This window comes from Aquarana catesbeiana, linkage group LG04 (genome assembly GCF_042186555.1).
Source record: "Aquarana catesbeiana isolate 2022-GZ linkage group LG04, ASM4218655v1, whole genome shotgun sequence".
NCBI classification, from domain to species: Eukaryota; Metazoa; Chordata; class Amphibia; order Anura; family Ranidae; genus Aquarana; species Aquarana catesbeiana.
The window spans coordinates 15,163,214-15,186,758 of record NC_133327.1 but is presented as its reverse complement, the minus strand read 5'-3'; the positions used below and the strand labels follow the sequence as shown (position 1 = coordinate 15,186,758).

Sequence of the window (23,545 nt, the reverse complement as noted above, 5' to 3'; positions counted from 1 at the left end):
AAAACGTCAATGTCGGTGTCCCTGTGCTGCTGTTACATGAGAGACAAGCTCTCCACTCAGAGCCCTGTGAATAGCAACCCCGCTGCCCCCCCCCCCCCCCCCCACAGTGACGGAATGCCAGGGCCCCGCCGCAACTGCTACTGTTGCAACCCTGGTAATTCCGCCACTGATGAGATCTTTTTCCACTGTGTCAGCTGTATGTTTCCGTGCTTGCGGTATAAGGTGTATATTTCTCCTTTTAGATCTGCCTTCGCATCTCCCACATATAGAAAAGAGACATCTCCACTGTGTGATACCATTTAAAAATGACATTTATTGTTGCATAAAAGTGGAAACATACTCACATGTAGTTCAAGTATATATAAGCCTTGAAAAATAATAAGGAAGTCAGGATGAGTCGCATTCCACGGCTCAAAACCGGAATTGATGCAAAAACGCTGGATGCTCTTTGCAACTGCGTTGTCTAGTTTGTACTATTTGTAAAAGTAAAGCCTCCTACACACTCTGTGAACTCACAGCTTAGGGCGGAGCCGTTATACTAACAATCCAATGGTAGTCCAGAGATCTACTCTGCTGTTCTATTGAGTTCTGACCAGGGCATTTGGATGAATGAGAGCAGAGACTGCGAGCCAGGCCTTCTCGTCAAACATTGGTGCCTGACCTCACAAATGCGCTTCTGGAGGAATGGTCAAACATTCCCATAGACACACTCCTAAACCTTGTGGACAGCCTTCCCAGAAGAGTTGAAGCTGTTATAGCTGGAAAGGGTGGGCCGACTCAATATTGACCCTATGGACTAAGACTGGGATGCCATTAAAGTTCATGTGTGTGTAAAGGCAGGCAACCCAATGCTTTTGGTAATATAGTGTATGGGTCGTTCAAGGTACAGTATTTTGCCCATATGTATAGTTCCACCACATCTCAAAGGTGCTCTATTGGATTGAGATCTGGTGACTGAGGAGGCCATTAGAGTACAGTGACCTCATTGTCAAGTTCAGGAAACCAGTTTACAATGATTGGAGCTTTGTGACATGGTGATTATCCTGCTGGAAGGAGCCATCAGAAGATGGGTACACTGTAGTCATAAAGGGATGGACATGGTCAGCAACAATACTCAGGTAGGCCGTGGTTCTTAAACAATGCTCAGTTGGTACTAAGGGGCCCAAAGTGTGCCAAGAAAATATCCACCACACCATCACACCACCACAAGCAGCCTAAACCGTTGATCCAATTTTGGTGAGCCTGTGCGAATTGTAGCCTCAGTTTCCTGTTCTTAGCTGGCAGGAGTGGAATCCGGTGTGGTCTTCTGCTGCCATTGACCATCTGCTTCAAGGTTCAATGTGTTGTGCGTTCAGAGATGGTATTCTGCATACCTTGGTTGTAATGAGTGGTTATTTGTGTTACTGTTGCCTTTCTATCATCTCAAACCTATTCTCTTCTGACATCAACAAGGCATTTTCCTCCATACATCTGCCGCTCACTGGATATTTTCCCTTTTTCGGACCATTCTCTGTAAACCCTAGAGATGGTTGTGAATGAAAATCCCAGTAGATCAGCAGTTTTTGAAATTCTCAGATCAGCCGTCTGGCTCCAACGACCATACCATGTTGCAAAGTCACTTAAATCCCCTTTATTCCCCATTCTGATGCTCGGTTTGAACTTCAGCAAGTCGTCTTCACCATGTCTAGATGCCAAAATGCATTGATTTGCTGCCGTGCGATTGACTGATTAGCAATTTGTGTTACCAAGCAATTGAACAGGTGTACCTAATAAAGTGGCCGGTGAGTGTATGTCTGTCTTCAGTGTCTATAACATGAGTTAGTTGTGTATCAAAACACTCACACCCATTGTGTAGGGCGTGTAAGTGGAGTGATACGTCTGCCTTATCTAGGTATGCCTTTAAACGGCAACAAGTCTCCTTCGTAAAGATGTATCTCTTGGAGGCCGATAATTGCAGGACAATATTTTCGCAACGTGGAGAAAACCATAGTCTTCCTAAGAGGGCTCTGCAACCCCCTCACATTCCATGAAACTAGGGACATGTCCATCATAACAACAGTGAGCGGTCCTTATTACAGGAAGTTTCTCTGCTAGATTACTGTTCAGATCTGGAATAAATGCGCAAAGTTCATCAAGATTTTAGGAAGAATACACGACTATTTTTGTATTTAGACAACATTTGCCTATCGCGGAGTTCAGCCCTAATGCTTACCTCCTAAAGCATTTGTTTTGACGATAATCAGTTGGTAGGAAAGTTCTACTTCTCAATTACCAATCAGGAATATGTGTTGGAAGCGTTGTGGGTGGCGGCGGTCATTATTGTTGAGTGTCTTTGTCTGGGTAAAAGCCAAACAGTACGGGGCGGCGATGTCCATCGGTTAAAGCAATTCGTATCCCATCGTTTTGTGCCTCTTCCAGTGATGCATTCCATCTCTCTTTCTGCATTTTCAGGGTAATTGGCTTAATTAAAAGAGAGGCAATTTGGCTTCACGGCACAATTTCTGGTCTTTTTAAAAAGCGAAAAAATTGTTTTATTAATATTACAGTGATAGTTAGGAGAATGGCTTTTCTATAGAAAATGGGACTCTGTAGACATGAGGAAAGTACTATGCGTATGGGATAAGTTCTGTTCGCGGTAGGGCTGTTCTCATAAAAATAATAGGACATCTACATTGGTCTCCCCAGAACAAAGGGCTGCCAAATGCTGTATTTGTAATGGGGGTAGATTAGCTGACTTTCCAAAAAAGCACAATGGCTTTGTGCCCTGTTGGCCTACCTGCATCCTGGGGGACCTTTATGAAGCCCTTCGGCACACATTGTGGGACCCTCTGGGCCTCTGAAGACAGCAGTCTGAGTTCTCCTTAGGTGCTTCCTCAAGACGGTGAAGGAAAACTTTTATAATAACCGTTAAATGGCTCTGTCTTTTTACTTTCGGTGTTATCTTTTTTTTCCTTTTTTTTATGTTTTTTTTTCTCCTCTCTGATTCTTTTTTTCTAATAGATCTTGCTGAGAGAAATATCAGATGTGACACAATGTAATTTTAAAGGAGCTGTGTGGAAGCATCAATTTGGGGTCGTTATAGCAATGATTCCTAGCAGTCTCCTGTAAGCTGTCTCAAGCCTATAACTGTCTCCTGAAGCATGTCTCCATTCTCCAACAACTTTTATATCATGTTCACACTCTCTGACCATCTCCTGTATCATGTCTGTAGTCTCTGACCATCTCCTTTACCATGTCTGCAGTCTCTGACCATCTCCTGTATCATGTCTGCAGTCTCTGACCATCTCCTGTATCATGCCTGCAGTCTCTGACCATGTCCCGTATCATGTCTGCAGTCTCTGACCATGTCCTGTATCATATCTGCAGTCTCTGACCATGTCCTGTATCATGTCTGCAGTCTCTGACCATGTCCTGTATCATGTCTGCAGTCTCTGACTAACTCCTGTATCATTTCTGCAGTCTCTGTGTCCTGTATCATGTCTGCAGTCTCTGACCATGTCCTGTATCATGTCTGCAGTCTCTAACTCCTGTATCATTTCTGCAGTCTCTGACCGTGTCCTGTATCATGTCTGCAGTCTCTGACCGTGTCCTGTATCATGCCTGCAGTCTCTGACCGTGTCCTGTATCATGCCTGCAGTCTCTGACCATCTCCTGTATCATGCCTGCAGTCTCTGACCATCTCCTGTATCATGTCTGCAGTCTCTGACCATCTCCTGTATCATGTCTGCAGTCTCTGACCATCTCCTTTATCATCACTGCAGTCTCTGACCATCTCCTTTATCATCACTGCAGTCTCTGACCATCTCCTGTATCATGCCTGCAGTCTCTGATCATGTCCTGTATCATGTCTGCAGTCTCTGACCATCTCCTGTATCATGTCTGCAGTCTCTGACCATGTCTGCAGTCTCTGTCTCCTGTATCATGTCTGCAGTTTAACCAAAAATATTTGAAACATGCGGATTAAAAACCATAAGATTGGCAATATATTTTTGGTTTTGACCCCTTGTACATGCACGAGTCTTGCTGCTTTTAGGACTCCTCTAAAGCTTCCGCACAAACTAATATTGCAACCAGCTGCAGTAGATGTCTAGAGAGATGGAGGTTACTGTAAATGCATCATCGCATATAGAGCCCTGCATCATTAACGTTTCCATGCTTAGTCTGATAGAAAGCTTGTTTAAATCACATAATGACTGTTGGTGAAGAGTGATTGTAGATATTGATTGAGAAAGAGAGTGTATAGACAGTGAGCATATATATTAATGGGCTTTTCATTGTCTGCAACATAACATGAAAGGTTAACCTTGACAAAACCCTTGGGAATAATCATGGCCTTGTTTTATTAGGTACACCTTTTTCTAGTACCCCAGCCTTATTCAACCTTTTTACCCAGGAGGAACCCTTGAAAAGTCTCAGGAACCCCTTCTAAAAATTAACTCATTGGTGATCAGTGGGAAAATGCTCCTTATATTGGTGACCATTGCGAAGAATGTTCCTTACATTGGTGATCAGTGGGAAGAATGCTGCTTACATTGGTGATCAGTGGGAAGAATGTTCCTTACATTGGTGATCAGTGAGAAGAATGTCCCTTACATTGGTGATCAGTGAGAAGAATGCCCCTTACATTGGTGATCAGCGGGAAGAATGTTCCTTTATATTGGTGATCAGTGGGAAGAATGTTCCTTACATTGGTGATCAGTGGGAAGAATGTTCCTTACATTGGTGATCAGTGGGAAGAATGCTCCTTACATTGGTGATCAGTGGGAAGAATGCTCCTTACATTGGAGATCAGTGGGAAGAATGTTCCTTACATTGGTGATCAGTGGGAAGAATGTTCCTTACATTGGTGATCAGTGGGAAGAATGTTCCTTATATTGGTGATCAGTGGGAAGAATGTTCCTTATATTGGTGATCAGTGGGAAGAATGTTCCTTACGTTGGTGATCAGTGGGAAGAATGTTCCTTACGTTGGTGATCAGTGGGAAGAATGTGTCCAAATGTGCAGCAGAGGTGAGCAGAGTATGAGAGGATGTGCAAGAGAGGAGAGCAGATAGTATGACAGAATTGCAGGTGAGGAGAGGAGATGAAAGTAGAGGAGAGCAGAGCATATGACAGTGTGTGCAGGAGAGAAGTGTGAATGGGAACAGAGAATATGACAGAGTGTGGTGAAGAGCAGACAGTATGAGAGGATGCACAGGAGGGGAGAGTAAAAAAGAGCAGAGCGTATGACAGGATTTACAGGAGAGGAGAGCAGAGAGTATGACAGGATGTGCAGGAGAGTAGAGCAGAGAGTATAACAGCGTGTGCAGTATAGAAGAGTGGAGGAGAGAAAAGAATATGACCGCATTTGCAGGAAGAGAGCAAGGATGTGCAGGAGAGCAGAGAGTATGACAGGATGTACAGGAGAGGAGTGTGGATGAGAACAGCGGATATGACAGAGTGTGGTGAAGAGCAGAGGGTATGAGAGGATATGCAGGAAAGGAGAGTTGAGAAAAGCAGAGTATGACAGGACGTCCAGGAGAGGAGAGCAGAGAGTATGACCGGATGTGCAGGAGAGGAGAACTGATAGTATGACCGCATATTCTGGAGCGTGGAGGAGAAACAGAGTATGTGAGCGTGTGCAGGAGAGAAGAGTGGAGGAACACAAAGTGTATGACAGCATGTGCAGAAGAGGTGTGTGAAGGAGAGAAGCGAATATGACATTTGTGAAGGAGAGAAGAGCGTATGTCAGCATGTGCAAGAGAGGAGAGCATGACAGGATGTGTAGGAGAGGACAGTGGAGGAGAAAGTAGAGTATGACAGTACTTGCATGAGAAGAGTGCAGAAAATATGACAGCATGAGCAGCAGAAGAGTGTGACATGTGCAGGAGAGCGGAGAGCAGAGAGTTTGACAGCATTTGCTAGAGAGGAGAGTGGAGTAAAGCAGAGAGTATGACAGGATGTGCAGGAGAGGAGAACAGAGGGTATGACCGTATCCGTATGGTTAGGAGAGGAGAGTGGAGGAGAGCAAAGAGTATGACAGAGTGGGCTGGAGAGGGGAGAAGATTAGTATGACAGCATTGCAGGAGAGAAGAATAGTGGAGAGCAGAGAATATGACCGTATGTGCAGGAGAGCAGAGGGTATGGGTAGGAGAGGAGAGCAGAGAGTATGACCGCATGTGCTAGAAAGGAGAGTGGAGGAAAACTGAGTATGACAGCATTTCAGGAGAGGAGAGTGGAGAACAAGCAGAGAGTATGACCGCACAAGCAGGAGGGGAGAGCAGAGAGTATGGCAGCATGAGCAGGAGAGGAGTTTAGAGGATATGACCAGGCAGTGTGTGCAGGAGAGGAGATAAGAAGTTACGAAGGTGGTAAGTATAGGCAGGAGAGGAGATAAGAAGTTATGAAGGTGGCCAGTATAGGTGAGTGGAGTGTAGAAGGTATAAGGGCTGCTAGTATGTGCAGAATGTGGTGTAATACACCAGGCATTCATTTTAGCTCAGAACAATCTGTAGGTCCCACCAGAGTGGAGCCCATTGGTCTAGAGCTAATGGTGGCATGTTTACTTGTAATACTTTAGGAAGTTGAAATCTTTTTTTCCATTCTTGTGTGTGGCAGTGAGGACAAGCTCTGTTCATTAAAGGCAAAAAGTGATGTGGTTTTCTCTAAAACTAAAAGCGCCATGTATCAGAATGCCCATGTGATCTTGTACTAATTTCGTGCCATCTGTAAGTAGAAGACAAGATCTGAAATGTACGACTATTGATGTAAATGTTCTTATTTTCTTCCTTTTTCAGGGGTCACACTGTGAAAGCGGTGTGCGAGTCGTTCCACATGTCGAAAGACGCTGGGTTTAAAGTTGTATCTCACATGATGCCGGATCTGCCAAACATGGGCCTGGAAAGAGATATCGAGCAGTTCATCGTAAGTTAACAGATCTATTTATTTTTTTCGCCCATACCAGGAGACTTATTAATGGCCAATGAATAAAAGGGGCAGGTTAGTGACAGTTTGGGGAGGAAAAGGCCAGATGATGCTGGATGCTCTCTAGCCAGGAAATTAGCTCGGACTTTCTGCAGCTTCTAATGTACATGTTAAAAGCTCAATCTGCGGTGAAATCAGAGTAAGAAATTTCAGTACAGGGGAGGAACCTGTACAAAGCTGGAGTTAAGATTTGAGTATCAAAGTCTACAAAGGATCAACACGTTGCGGGTTTAGGGACTCTTTCAGTGCATTGTCTAGAACTTCTGTTTGCTGTCTGGTGTTTTTTTTTGTAAGTACTGTATGCCTTGGCCGAATTATGCATTTTGGTTAGCAGATGGGGCAGATTTGCACCTAGAAATAGCGCTGCAACAAGGGGATAGACACATCGCTTTTGGTGGCACCTTTGGGGACAGGGTTGGAGACTTTCAACCAGGGGATAGACACCCCACCGTTGGAGCCACTTGTGGGGCCAGAGGGTTATAGACTTTTGACCAAGGGATGGACACATCACCGTTGGGGCCACCTGTAGGGACAGAGATTTGGAAACTTTACCAGGGTATAGACACATTGTTGTTGGAGACTTTCTACCAGGGGATAGACACATCGCTGTTAGGGGACCACTTGTGGGGACCGAGGATTGTAGACTTTCAACAAGGGGATGGACACATCATCGTTGGAGCCACTTGTGGGGACAGGTGGTTGGAAACTTTCAAATAGGATATAGACACATCATTGTTGGAGCCACCATTGGAAACAGAGGATTGGAGACCTTCAACTAGGAGATGGACACATCACTGTTGGAGCCACTTGTGGGGACAGAGGGTTGTAGACTTTTAACCAGACGATAGACACATTGCTGTTGGAGCCACTTGTGGGGACAGACAGTTGGAAACTTTCAACCATGATATAGACACATCACTGTTGGAGCCACCATTGGAAACAGAGGATTGGAGACTTTCAATCAGGGGATAGACAGATTGCCATTGGAGACTTTCCATGGTATTTGAGTAGGGGACAACGGTTTCCTGTACATCAGTCTTGACATCAGAGGACCTACATCTGGCAGAGCACAGGGGAAAAGAAGGTCCCAGGGCCAGTCCTGCAGCGTGGAGGATCTAGACCTAGACATAGACTAGCTTTTAACCCTTGCAGTGTAGTCTTTTAATTTCCCTGGAGGTCAACTTTAACTCGTGTGTCTCTTAGAAAAATAAATCCTAAGTAAAAGCCCCGTTTACTTGCCTAATTCTATAGTCACATGTCAGGCCAGGTCCTAGGTCTTCTCTCTAGTGTCTGATGGTTCAGTCTACAATGTCCATGTCACCTCATTGTGACTTAGACCCTGTCCATAGGCTGCCACAACTGACCATCTCGGGATTCAGTAGCACCTAGGAGGGACATCATACAAGGCACGGGCATAAAATTGATTATGGAAGAGAGGGAATAGCCGCTTTAGACCATTGGCCTCCTCTACTGGAGACAGGTTAGCTAGGTGTAGGGGAGGATGAGTGGAAAATGGACCCTCCTTTTTTTGGGGGAGTTTTGGCATGGAGTTGTGTTTTAACCTCATCCCCTTTCTTCCCATAAACAGATTCAGACCAGACAGACGCATGACTCTGTTTTGTTTATTACGGTTTGGACGCTTTATCATCAATGAGCCAGTGGGCGTTACCGTCATCTTACCTGTCACAATGCTACCTCCCCGTAATTCCAGTGAGTCAGCTGCCCCTACAGAGTCTGGCCTTTGCCACTTTAAATGGCCTTTAAACATAGAGTGCTGGTGGTGCCAGAGATAAGATAATTAAAGTAATAGGTTTCATGAATCATGGTTTCACTCAGACAGGATTAATGGCACTCATGGTGGACCTGACACCTCATTCTCCTCAACCAGATAAACTCTGACTCTGTGGTGTCACACGAAAAGAGGGATGAGGCGACACCTGTACCGTGACGGGCAGGAGGGGGAAGGTGCTCATTAATCACCTCTTCTGTGAGACCTCGGACTGCTACACAAGAGACGGGAGTCAATAGAAGGATGTTGTTTAGAAGAGGAGCTTCCAGACTGAAGAATCTTATTGTTTAATCTGATATCCCGTCACCTCCCAGCAAAGCCAACAATGTCCATTATCCAGTCTGCTATGGTGACCTTGGCTCACTTATTGCGTTGTGCTTTTCAGTACTGTAAATTCACCTATAGAATCCGTGCCGTGTGTTCTATAAAGGAATTGAATAACTACTTTCAGTGCAAAACTATTGTCCTTAGGCTTAATGTACACGGGACGTTTTAAAACCTTCCCTGAACGATGTACCTTGACAGGTAGTATACGACGTTTAAAAACATCTGTTTTATTTTCTGTTAAATAAATAAAAATATCTGTTCTGCCGCGTATACATGCCGCATTTCCCTCTAGGAGCGTTTTTAGAATTTTTTTATTTATTTTTAAATAGTCAAAAATGTATCTCCCTTAAAACGCCTGTAAACGAAACACGGCTAAGCTGTTACAGGCATTTGGTGCTTCAAATGCCTCTGAACACCCGTTCTGAATGCATTTTTTTGCTTTCCAAAAAAATGCTTCTGAACTCAACTGCCTAGAAACTACTGTAAACGACCCTATGTACTTCTAAGATAACATAGAGGAGAGTTCAGGAGCAGCTGAAAAAAATGCCCAACTGCTTCTAAACGTCCGTTTACCAGCAGCAGTGTACATGGGTTCTTTCATACCTGCTTCTCTTTCTAAGGGCTCTTTCACACCTACTTGTCCGTTTTCACGGACTCTGCTTGCTCACCAGGGATCGATCCGTTGATCCCCGCTGAGCTGGCGGATGACAGGTCCGTCTTTGCTCACTGTGCAAAGCCGGACCTGTCAGAGCCCCGTTCTCCTCTATGGGGGATCGGATGAAAACGGATCCGCCTGTCCGTTTTCATTCAATCCACCAGACGGATGGAAAATAGCGTTTCCATCTGTCTGGATTTAGCGGAGTGGAACATGTCACCGCTGACCTCCGTCGCTCCATAGAAGTACATGGAACGTTCGGGTCCGCCTGAAAAACTGACAGGTGAACCTGAACGGCCCGCATATGTGAAAGAGCCCTAAGGCTACATTCACACCTGAGCGTATAGTTTTCAGGCGGAAAGGCGCCTGTTTTTGCCGCGTTTTTGTACAGGTCAAAAGATTACCAATGTAAAAAGCAGAAAGACGCGAAAATCTGCCCGAATTGAGCTACAAAAAAGCTCCAGAACTTCCTTGAGCTTCAGGCGTTTGGCTTCAAGCGACATGGAGTGGAGATGTGAACCATCTCCATAGAGAATAATTGATTTTTCTCTCCTCCAGCGTTTTGGAGCTTCAAGCACGCTAAAGCTGAGGTGTGAATTGGGCCTAAGTGCAGATTTAGGATTGTACCTGAAAATTGAACGTGACTTCCACATGTATACAGTGGGGAAAATAATTATTTGATCCACTGCAGATTTTGTAAGTTTGGCCACTTATAAACAAATGAAGGATCTATCATTTTTATCATAGGTGCATTTTAAATGATAGATACAGAATATCAACCAAAAATCTCAGAAAAAACACAATACAAATGTTATAAATTGAGTTGCAGTTCAGTGAGTAAAATAAGTATTTTGATCCTCTACCAACCAGAAATAATTCTGGCTCCCACAGACTGGCTACAGTATGTGTTCATGTGGTACACAGATTAGTCCTGTCGATTTAAGAAGGTGCTACTCGTTATGTGTCTAAAAACACCTGTCCACAGAATCTCTTTCTACCATTCAAACCCCACCATCATGGGCAAGACCAAAGAGCTTTGAAAGGAGGTCAGGTACACGATTGTAGACCTGCACAAGGCTGGAATGGGCCACAAGACCATCAGCAAGAAGCTTGATGAGAAGGAGACGACTGTTGGAGCGATTATTCGCAAAAAAAAAATAACCATTGATCGCCCTCGGTCTGAAGCTCCATACAAGATTTCGCCTCATGAGGTAAGGATGATCATGAGAAAAGTGAGGGATCAGCCCAGAACTTCATGGATGGAGCTTGTGAATGATCTCAAGGCAGTTAGGACCACAGTCACCAAAAAAAACATTGGTAACAAAATACACCTTCATGGATTGAAATTATGCAGCGCCCACAAGGTCCCCCTCCTCAAGAAGGCAGATGTACAGGCCCGTCTGAAGCTTGCCAATGAACATCTCAATGATTCAGAGAAGGATTGAGAGAAAGTGCTGTAGTCAGATGAGACAAAAAATAAGCTCTTTGGCATTAACTAGACTTTCCGTATTTGGAGGAAGAAAAATGTTGACTATGACCCTAAGAACGCCATCCCTACAGTCAAGCACGGAGGTGGAAATGTTATGCTTTTGGGCTGTTTCTCTGCTAAAGGTACAGACCGACTTTGCCACATTGAGGGGCCAATGGACGGGACATGTTTTGTAAAATCTTGGATGAGAACCTTCTTTTCTCAGACAGAACACTGAAGATGGGTTGTGGGTGGCTCTTCCAGCATGACAATGACTCAAAGCATACTACCAAGGCAACAAAGGAGTGGCTCAAGAAGCACATTAAGGTCATGGAGTGGCCTAGCCAGTCTCCAGACCTTAATCCTATAGAAAATGTATGGAGTAAGCTGAAACCTTGAGTTGCCAAGAGACAGCCAGGAAACCTTAAGGATTTAGAGAAAATCTGTAAAGAGTGGACCAAAATCCCTCCTGAGATGTGTGCTAACCTGGTAACCAACTACAAGAAACGTCTTTACTCTGTGCTTGCTGACAAGGGTTTCTCCACCAAGTAGTAAGTCATGTTTTGCTTGGGGATCAAATAGTTATTTTACTCACTGAACTGCAACTCAATTTATAACATTTGTATCATGTGTTCTTTCTGGATTTTTCTGTAGTATCAGGAGTACTGGAGTCATTGGAGACAGAGGATCACTGGAAACACAAGAGCACTGGGTTCACTGGAGAGATAGAGAATTACTAGAGATTCGGGACCACTGGGGCTCACTGGAGACTCGGGACCACTGGGGCTCACTGGAGACTCGGGACCTGTGGGGCTCACTGGGGACTTGTGGGGCTCACTGGAGTCTCTGGGCCACTGGGGCTCACTGGAGACTCTGGGCCACTGGGGCTCACTGGAGACTCTGGGCCACTGGGGCTCACTGGAGACTCTGGGCCACTGGGGCTCACTGGAGACTCGGACTTGTGAGGCTCACTGGAGTCTCTGGGCCACTGGGGCTCACTGGAGACTCTGGACCACTGGGGCTCACTGGAGACTCTGGACCACTGGGGCTCACTGGCGATTCGGAACCTGTGGGGCTCACTGGGGACTTGTGGGGCTCACTGGAGACTCTGGGCCACTGGGGCTCACTGGAGACTCTGGGCCACTGGGGCTCACTGGAGACTCTGGGCCACTGGGGCTCACTGGAGACTCTGGGCCACTGGGGCTCACTGGTGACTCTGGGCCACTGGGGCTCACTGGAGACTCTGGGCCACTGGGGCTCACTGGAGACTCTGGGCCACTGGGGCTCACTGGAGACTCTGGGCCACTGGGGCTCACTGGAGACTCTGGGCCACTGGGGCTCACTGGAGACTCTGGGCCACTGGGGCTCACTGGCGATTCGGAACCTGTGGGGCTCACTGGGGACTTGTGGGGCTCACTGGAGACTCTGGGCCACTGGGGCTTACTGGAGACTCTGGGCCACTGGGGCTCACTGGAGACTCTGGGCCACTGGGGCTCACTGGAGACTCTGGGCCACTGGGGCTCACTGGAGACTCTGGGCCACTGGGGCTCACTGGAGACTCTGGGCCACTGGGGCTCACTGGAGACTCTGGGCCACTGGGGCTCACTGGAGACTCTGGGCCACTGGGGCTCACTGGAGACTCTGGGCCACTGGGGCTCACTGGAGACTCTGGGACCACTGGGGCTCACTGGAGACTCGGGACCACTGGGGCTCACTGGAGACTCGGGACCACTGGGGCTCACTGGAGACTCGGGACCACTGGGGCTCACTGGAGACTCGGGACCACTGGGGCTCACTGGAGACTCGGGACCACTGGGGCTCACTGGAGACTCTGGGCCACTGGGGCTCACTGGAGACTCTGGGGCTCACTGGAGACTCTGGGCCACTGGGGCTCACTGGAGACTCTGGGCCACTGGGGCTCACTGGAGACTCTGGGCCACTGGGGCTCACTGGAGACTCTGGGCCACTGGGGCTCACTGGAGACTCTGGGCCACTGGGGCTCACTGGAGACTCTGGGCCACTGGGGCTCACTGGAGACTCTGGGCCACTGGGGCTCACTGGAGACTCTGGACCACTGGGGCTCACTGGAGACTCGGGACCACTGGGGCTCACTGTAGACTCGGACTTGTGAGGCTCACTGGAGTCTCTGGGCCACTGGGGCTCACTGGAGACTCTGGGCCACTGGGGCTCACTGGAGACTCTGGGCCACTGGGGCTCACTGGAGACTCTGGGCCACTGGGGCTCACTGGAGACTCTGGGCCACCGGGGTTTACTGGAGACTCTGGGCCACTGGGGCTCACTGGAGACTCTGGGCCACTGGGGCTCACTGGAGACTCTGGGCCACTGGGGCTCACTGGAGACTCTGGGCCACTGGGGCTCACTGGAGACTCTGGGCCACTGGGGCTCACTGGAGACTCTGGGCCACTGGGGCTCACTGGAGACTCTGGGCCACTGGGGCTCACTGGAGACTCTGGGCCACTGGGGCTCACTGGAGACTCTGGGCCACTGGGGCTCACTGGAGACTCTGGGCCACTGGGGCTCACTGGAGACTCTGGGCCACTGGGGCTCACTGGAGACTCTGGGCCACTGGGGCTCACTGGAGACTCTGGGCCACTGGGGCTCACTGGAGACTCTGGGCCACTGGGGCTCACTGGAGACTCTGGGCCACTGGGGCTCACTGGAGACTCTGGGCCACTGGGGCTCACTGGAGACTCTGGGCCACTGGGGCTCACTGGAGACTCTGGGCCACTGGGGCTCACTGGAGACTCTGGGCCACTGGGGCTCACTGGAGACTCTGGGCCACTGGGGCTCACTGGAGACTCTGGGCCACTGGGGCTCACTGGAGACTCTGGGCCACTGGGGCTCACTGGAGACTCTGGGCCACTGGGGCTCACTGGAGACTCTGGGCCACTGGGGCTCACTGGAGACTCTGGGCCACTGGGGCTCACTGGAGACTCTGGGCCACTGGGGCTCACTGGAGCCTCGGGACCACTGGGGCTCACTGGAGCCTCTGGGCCACTGGGGCTCACTGGAGCCTCTGGGCCACTGGGGCTCACTGGAGCCTCTGGGCCACTGGGGCTCACTGGAGCCTCTGGGCCACTGGGGCTCACTGGAGCCTCTGGGCCACTGGGGCTCACTGGAGCCTCTGGGCCACTGGGGCTCACTGGAGCCTCTGGGCCACTGGGGCTCACTGGAGCCTCTGGGCCACTGGGGCTCACTGGAGCCTCTGGGCCACTGGGGCTCACTGGAGACTCTGGGCCACTGGGGCTCACTGGAGACTCTGGGCCACTGGGGCTCACTGGAGACTCTGGGCCACTGGGGCTCACTGGAGACTCTGGGCCACTGGGGCTCACTGGAGACTCTGGGCCACTGGGGCTCACTGGAGACTCTGGACCACTGGGGCTCACTGGAGACTCTGGACCACTGGGGCTCACTGGAGACTCGGGACCACTGGGGCTCACTGGAGACTCGGGACCACTGGGGCTCACTGGAGACTCGGGACCACTGGGGCTCACTGGAGACTCGGGACCACTGGGGCTCACTGGAGACTCTGGACCACTGGGGCTCACTGGAGACTCTGGGCCACTGGGGCTCACTGGAGACTCTGGGCCACTGGGGCTCACTGGAGACTCGGGACCACTGGGGCTCACTGGAGACTCGGGACCACTGGGGCTCACTGGAGACTCGGGACCACTGGGGCTCACTGGAGACTCGGGAGCACTGGGGCTCACTGGAGACTCGGAACCTGTGGGGCTCACTGGCGATTCGGAACCTGTGGGGCTCACTGGGGACTTGTGGGGCTCACTGGAGACTCTGGGCCACTGGGGCTCACTGGAGACTCTGGGCCACTGGGGCTCACTGGAGACTCTGGGCCACTGGGGCTCACTGGAGCCTCAGGACCACTGGGGCTCACTGGAGCCTCGGGACCTGTGGGGCTCACTGGAGTCTCTGGGCCACTGGGGCTCACTGGAGACTCTGGGCCACTGGGGCTCACTGGAGACTCTGGGCCACTGGGGCTCACTGGAGACTCTGGGCCACTGGAGACTCTGGGCCACTGGGGCTCACTGGAGACTCTGGGGCTCACTGGAGACTCTGGGCCACTGGGGCTCACTGGAGACTCTGGGCCACTGGGGCTCACTGGAGACTCTGGGCCACTGGGGCTCACTGGAGACTCTGGGCCACTGGGGCTCACTGGAGACTCTGGGCCACTGGGGCTCACTGGAGACTCTGGGCCACTGGGGCTCACTGGAGACTCTGGGCCACTGGGGCTCACTGGAGACTCTGGACCACTGGGGCTCACTGGAGACTCGGGACCACTGGGGCTCACTGGAGACTCGGGACCACTGGGGCTCACTGGAGACTCGGAACCTGTGGGGCTCACTGGAGACTCGGAACCTGTGGGGCTCACTGGAGACTCTGGGCCACTGGGGCTCACTGGAGACTCTGGGACCACTGGGGCTCACTGGAGACTCGGGACCACTGGGGCTCACTGGAGACTCGGGACCACTGGGGCCCACTGGAGACTCGGGAGCACTGGGGCTCACTGGAGACTCGGAACCTGTGGGGCTCACTGGCGATTCGGAACCTGTGGGGCTCACTGGGGACTTGTGGGGCTCACTGGAGACTCTGGGCCACTGGGGCTCACTGGAGACTCTGGGCCACTGGGGCTCACTGGAGACTCTGGGCCACTGGGGCTCACTGGAGCCTCGGGACCACTGGGGCTCACTGGAGCCTCTGGGCCACTGGGGCTCACTGGAGCCTCTGGGCCACTGGGGCTCACTGGAGCCTCTGGGCCACTGGGGCTCACTGGAGCCTCTGGGCCACTGGGGCTCACTGGAGACTCTGGGCCACTGGGGCTCACTGGAGACTCTGGGCCACTGGGGCTCACTGGAGACTCTGGGCCACTGGGGCTCACTGGAGACTCTGGGCCACTGGGGCTCACTGGAGACTCTGGGCCACTGGGGCTCACTGGAGACTCTGGGCCACTGGGGCTCACTGGAGACTCTGGGCCACTGGGGCTCACTGGAGACTCTGGGCCACTGGGGCTCACTGGAGACTCTGGGCCACTGGGGCTCACTGGAGACTCTGGGCCACTGGGGCTCACTGGAGACTCTGGGCCACTGGGGCTCACTGGAGACTCTGGGCCACTGGGGCTCACTGGAGACTCTGGGCCACTGGGGCTCACTGGAGACTCTGGGCCACTGGGGCTCACTGGAGACTCTGGGCCACTGGGGCTCACTGGAGACTCTGGGCCACTGGGGCTCACTGGAGACTCTGGACCACTGGGGCTCACTGGAGACTCTGGACCACTGGGGCTCACTGGAGACTCTGGACCACTGGGGCTCACTGGAGACTCTGGACCACTGGGGCTCACTGGAGACTCGGGACCACTGGGGCTCACTGGAGACTCGGGACCACTGGGGCTCACTGGAGACTCTGGACCACTGGGGCTCACTGGAGACTCGGGACCACTGGGGCTCACTGGAGACTCGGGACCACTGGGGCTCACTGGAGACTCGGGACCACTGGGGCTCACTGGAGACTCGGGACCACTGGGGCTCACTGGAGACTCGGGACCACTGGGGCTCACTGGAGACTCTGGGCCACTGGGGCTCACTGGAGACTCTGGGCCACTGGGGCTCACTGGAGACTCTGGGCCACTGGGGCTCACTGGAGACTCTGGGCCACTGGGGCTCACTGGAGATTCGGGACCACTGGGGCTCACTGGAGACTCGGGACCACTGGGGCTCACTGGAGACTCGGGAGCACTGGGGCTCACTGGAGACTCGGAACCTGTGGGGCTCACTGGCGATTCGGAACCTGTGGGGCTCACTGGGGACTTGTGGGGCTCACTGGAGACTCTGGGCCACTGGGGCTCACTGGAGACTCTGGGCCACTGGGGCTCACTGGAGACTCTGGGCCACTGGGGCTCACTGGAGACTCTGGGCCACTGGGGCTCACTGGAGCCTCGGGACCACTGGGGCTCACTGGAGCCTCGGGACCTGTGGGGCTCACTGGAGTCTCTGGGCCACTGGGGCTCACTGGAGACTCTGGGCCACTGGGGCTCACTGGAGACTCTGGGCCACTGGGGCTCACTGGAGACTCTGGGCCACTGGAGACTCTGGGCCACTGGGGCTCACTGGAGACTCTGGGGCTCACTGGAGACTCTGGGCCACTGGGGCTCACTGGAGACTCGGGAGCACTGGGGCTCACTGGAGACTCGGAACCTGTGGGGCTCACTGGCAATTCGGAACCTGTGGGGCTCACTGGGGACTTGTGGGGCTCACTGGAGACTCTGGGCCACTGGGGCTCACTGGAGACTCTGGGCCACTGGGGCTCACTGGAGACTCTGGGCCACTGGGGCTCACTGGAGACTCTGGGCCACTGGGGCTCACTGGAGACTCTGGGCCACTGGGGCTCACTGGAGACTCTGGGCCACCGGGGCTCACTGGAGACTCTGGGCCACCGGGGCTCACTGGAGACTCTGGGCCACCGGGGCTCCTTGCTGGAGACTCTGGGCCACCGGGGCTCCTTGCTGGAGACTCTGGGCCACCGGGGCTCCTTGCTGGAGACTCTGGGCCACCGGGGCTCCTTGCTGGAGACTCTGGGCCACCGGGGCTCCTTGCTGGAGACTCTGGGCCACCGGGGCTCCTTGCTGGAGACTCTGGGCCACCGGGGCTCCTTGCTGGAGACTCTGGGCCACCGGGGCTCCTTGCTGGAGACTCTGGGCCACCGGGGCTCCTTGCTGGAGACTCTGGGGCTCCTTGCTGGAGACTCTGGGGCTCCTTGCTGGAGACTCTGGGGCTCCTTGCTGGAGACTCTGGGGCTCCTTGCTGGAGACTCTGGGGCTCCTTGCTGGAGACTCTGGGCCACCGGGGCTCCTTGCTGGAGACTCTGGGCCACCGGGGCTCGCTGGAGTGGGTGTAACTGCAGACATGGGAGCGCTGGGTGTACCTGCAGACTTGGGAGTGCTAGGGGTCAGTGTAGACAGAAAGTTGATGGGAAACACAGGATCCCTAGGGCTCACTGAAAGCATGTATGGTTACTGGATACACATGAGTGCTGGGGGATAACTTGAGACGTGGCAGTGCTGGGGGGTAACTGGAGACGCGGCAGTGCTGGGGGGTAACTGGAGACGCGGCAGTGCTGGGGGGTAACTGGAGACGCGGCAGTGCTGGGGGGTAACTGGAGACGCGGCAGTGCTGGGGGGTAACTGGAGACGCGGCAGTGCTGGGGGGTAACTGGAGACGCGGCAGTGCTGGGGGGTAACTGGAGACGCGGCAGTGCTGGGGGGTAACTGGAGACGCGGCAGTGCTGGGGGTAACTGAAGACGCGGCAGTGCTGGGGGGTAACTGGAGACGCAGGAGTGGTAGGGTGTAACTGGAGACATGGGAGCACTGGGGATCACGGGAGGTATCCTGTTGGGTATCTATTTACTCAATGCAACCTCATCTTTTATATTCTACCAAAAAAACAAAACAAAACGGGTATTATATTGTGTATTATTTTTGTGCGCCAAATTTTGTTTTGGCCTGTTTTTTTTCCTGAATATTTGTGTTTGATAAATGATATCATGTGACCTAAAAATTTGCAACTGGCATTTCATTCTCTAGGGCAGTGATGGCGAACCTTGGCACCCCCATATGTTTTGGAACTACATATCCCATGATGCTCAACTACACTGCAGGGTGCATTGGCATCATGGGAAATGTATTTCGAAAACCTCCTAAGGTGCCAAGGTTCGCCCTCACTGCTCTAGGGCCTCTGCTTTCAAAAAATATATTACGGATTTTAACGTGTAAAAAAGTTAATTTGGTAAAAATTAAAAGAATTGCCCAGGACAGCAAGTGGTTAATTACAACATGGGTTGCTTAGCAATTGTATAGGATAATTCATTAATAAATAATAATATAATAGAAATACATTTTTTTTATTTGCTTTTTTTTTCCCCCCTATGAAAGTGGAGTTACCCTTTCACATCCACTTTTAGTTTTTAGCGCTGGCACTTTGCTGATTCCTTTAATAGATAATCAATGCGGTTGCCAGATAAGATAAAAAAAAATTAAAATGCACCTAATCGAAGTGTATAGAAGGGAGACACATTTTTCCGAGAAATAAATTACGACGACTTCAGCAGCTTGTCTGGCGGTGCTTGATGTCCTCCCACATGCTGCGCTTCTGAAATGATTACCGTAAAATAAAAATGAGAAGGCAGCAAACTCCTGTAAGGTTTATTGCTGACTGGTCGGGGAATGGAGACAAAAGAAGGCTGACAACCGTCGCCACGACCGGGAGGGGACTGACCGCCGTTCCCGCAGTATTTACCCATCTGAGACGTTTTTATAAATTATGCTGTCAGTGGAGAGTAAGACGGACACCCCAATGGGACTTGTTTTCTCCACATTTCTGACAAGACTTTATATTTCCGTTACGTATAATATTTTCTTGAAATGATCCGGTGCTTTGCCCGTTTTATATATATATATATATATATATATATATATATATATATATATATATATATATATATATTGTAAAGCTGTTGGCGCTATATAAATCCTGTATAATAATAATAAAAAAATGCAATATATATACAGTATCTCACATAAGTGAGTACACCCCTCACATTTTTGTAAATATTTTATTCTATCTTTTCATGTGAGAACACTGAAGAAATGACACTTTGCTACAATGTAAAGTAGTGAGTGTACAGCTTGTATAACAGTGTAAATTTGCCGTCCCCTCAAAATAACTCAACACACAGCCATTAATGTCTAAACCACTGGCAATACAAGTGAGTACACCCCTAAGTAAAAAATGTCCAAATTGGGCCCAAAGTGTCAATATTTTGTGTGGCCACCATTATTTTCCAGCACTGCCTTAACCCTCTTGGGCATGGAGTTCACCAGAGCTTCACAGGTTGCTACTGGAATCCTCTTCCACTCCTCCATGACGACATCACGGAGCTGGTGGATGTTAGAGACCTTGTGCTCCTCCACCTTCCATTTGAGGATACCCCACAGATGCTCAATAGGGTTTAGGTCTGGAGACATGCTTGGCCAGTCTACCACCTTTACCCTCAGCTTCTTTAGCAAGGCAGTGGTCATCTTGGAGGTGTGTTTGGGGTTGTGAGATACTGTGTGTGTATATAATGTCTGTGTGTACTGTGTGTGTGTATGTGTGTGTGGGGGGTAACTGGAGACACGGGAGTGCTGGGGGGGTAACTGGAGACGTGGCAGTGCTGGGGGGTAACTGGAGACGTGGCAGTGCTGGGGGGTAACTGGAGACGCGGCAGTGCTGGGGGGTAACTGGAGACGCGGCAGTGCTGGGGGGTAACTGGAGACGCGGCAGTGCTGGGGGGTAACTGGAGACGCGGCAGTGCTGGGGGGTAACTGGAGACGCGGCAGTGCTGGGGGGTAACTGGAGACGCGGCAGTGCTGGGGGGTAACTGGAGACGCAGGAGTGGTAGGGTGTAACTGGAGACGTGGGAGCACTGGGGATCACGGGAGGTATCCTGTTGGGTATCTATTTACTCAATGCAACCTCATGTTTTATATTCTACCAAAAAAACAAAACGGGTATTATATTGTGTATTATTTTTGTGCGCCAAATTTTGTTTTGGCCTGTTTTTTTTCCTGAATATTTGTGTTTGATAAATGATATCATGTGACCTAAAAATTTGCAACTGGCATTTCATTCTCTAGGGCAGTGATGGTGAACCTTGGCACCCCCAGATGTTTTGGAACTACATATCCCATGATGCTCAACTACACTGCAGGGTGCATTGGCATCATGGGAAATGCATTTCGAAAACCTCCTAAGGTGCCAAGGTTCGCCCTCACTGCTCTAGGGCCTCTGCTTTCAAAAAATATATTACGGATTTTAACGTGTAAAAAAGTGTAAAAGGTTGCTACTGGAATCCTCTTCCACTCCTCCATGACGACATCACGGAGCTGGTGGATGTTAGAGACCTTGTGCTCCTCCACCTTCCATTTGAGGATACCCCACAGATGCTCAATAGGGTTTAGGTCTGGAGACATGCTTGGCCAGTCTACCACCTTTACCCTCAGCTTCTTTAGCAAGGCAGTGGTCATCTTGGAGGTGTGTTTGGGGTTGTGAGATACTGTGTGTGTATATAATGTCTGTGTGTACTGTGTGTGTGTGTGTATGTGTGTGTGGGAGGTGTGTTTGGGGTTGTGAGATACTGTGTGTGTATATACACGTAAAAGCCAGTAAATTAGAATATTTTGAAAAACTTGATTTATTTCAGTAATTGCATTCAAAAGGTGTAACTTGTACATTATATTTATTCATTGCACACAGACTGATGCATTCAAATGTTTATTTCATTTAATTTTGATGATTTGAAGTGGCAACAAATGAAAATCCAAAATTCCGTGTGTCACAAAATTAGAATATTACTTAAGGCTAATACAAAAAAGGGATTTTTTAGAAATGTTGGCCAACTGAAAAGTATGAAAATGAAAAATATGAGCATGTACAATACTCAATACTTGGTTGGAGCTCCTTTTGCCTCAATTACTGCATTAATGCGGCGTGGCATGGAGTCGATGAGTTTCTGGCACTGCTCAGGTGTTATGAGAGCCCAGGTTGCTCTGATAGTGGCCTTCAACTCTTCTGCGCTGTTGGGTCTGGCATTCTGCATCTTCCTTTTCACAATACCCCACAGATTTTCTATGGGGCTAAGGTCAGGGGAGTTGGCTGGCCAATTTAGAACAGAAATACCATGGTCCGTAAACCAGGCACGGGTAGATTTTGCGCTGTGTGCAGGCGCCAAGTCCTGTTGGAACCTGAAATCTCCATCTCCATAGAGCAGGTCAGCAGCAGGAAGCATGAAGTGCTCTAAAACTTGCTGGTAGACGGCTGCGTTGACCCTGGATCTCAGGAAACAGAGTGGACCGACACCAGCAGATGACATGGCACCCCAAACCATCACTGATGGTGGAAACTTTACACTAGACTTCAGGCAACGTGGATCCTGTGCCTCTCCTGTCTTCCTCCAGACTCTGGGACCTCGATTTCCAAAGGAAATGCAAAATTTGCTTTCGTCAGAAAACATGACTTTGGACCACTCAGCAGCAGTCCAGCTCTTTTTTTCCTTAGCCCAGGTGAGACGGTTTTCGCGCTGTTTCTTGGTCAACAGTGGCTTGACATGAGGTATGCGGCAGTTGAAACCCATGTCTTTCAAGCGTCTCTTGGTGGTGGATCTTGAAGCACTGACTCCAGCAGCTGTCCACTCCTTGTGAATCTCCCCCACATTTTTGAATGGGTTTTTTTTCACAATCTTGACTAGGGCGCGGTGATCCCTATCGCTTGTACACTTTTTCTGACCACAGTTTTTCCTTCCCTTTGCCTCTCTATTAATGTGTTTGGACACAGAGCTCTGAGAACAGCCAGCCTCTTCAGCAATAACCTTTTGTGTCTTTCCCTCCTTGTGCAATGTGTCGATGGTCGCCTTTTGGACAGCTGTCAAATCTGAAGTCTTCCCCATGTTTGTGTAGGCTTCAGAACTGGACTGAGAGACCATTTAAAGCCCTTTGCAGGTGTTTTGAGTTAATCAGCTGATTAGTTTGTGGCACCAGGTGTCTTCAAAATTTAACCCTTACACAATATTCGAATTTTGTGACACACGGAATTTTGGATTTTCATTTGTTGCCACTTCAAATCATCAAAATTAAATGAAATAAACATTTGAATGCATCAGTCTGTGTGCAATGAATAAATATAATGTACAAGTTACACCTTTTGAATGCAATTACTGAAATAAATCAAGTTTTTCAAAATATTCTAATTTACTGGCTTTTACCTGTAATGTCTGTGTGTACTGTGTGTGTGTGTGTGTGTGTGTGTATGTATATATATATATATATATATATATATATATAATATATAATATACACACACACAGTGAGGGAAAAAAGTATTTTTTATCCCCTGCTGATTTTGTACGTTTGCCCACTGACAAAGAAATGATCAGTCTATAATTTTTAATGGTAGGTTTATTTTAACAGTGAGAGACAGAATAAATAAAATATCCACAAAAACGCATTTCAAAAAAGTTATAAATTTATTTGTATTTTAATGAGTGAAATAAGTATTTGACCCCTTCGCAAAACATGACTTAGTACTTGGTGGCAAAACCCTTGTCGGCAATCACAGAGGTCAGACGTTTCTTGTAGTTGACCACCAGGTTTGCTCACATCTCAGGAGGGATTTTGTCCACCTCCTCTTTGCAGATCCTCTCCAAGTCATTAAGGTTTCGAGGCTGACGTTCGATCCTTCAGCTCCCTCCACATATTTTCTATGGGATTAAAGGGGTTGTA

The 23,545-nt window shown here is 50.0% G+C and overlaps 1 protein-coding gene across 1 annotated transcript in view; it reads left to right on the top strand.

The window, feature by feature from the left end:
* Positions 1-23,545, top strand: part of ELP3 (elongator acetyltransferase complex subunit 3) — a 159,478-nt gene that overhangs the window by 77,813 nt on the left and 58,120 nt on the right. The window contains exon 9 of the mRNA XM_073624860.1: positions 6,776-6,902. Within this exon, the coding sequence (XP_073480961.1) occupies positions 6,776-6,902 (127 nt within the window). The remainder of the gene's footprint in view (positions 1-6,775; positions 6,903-23,545) is intronic.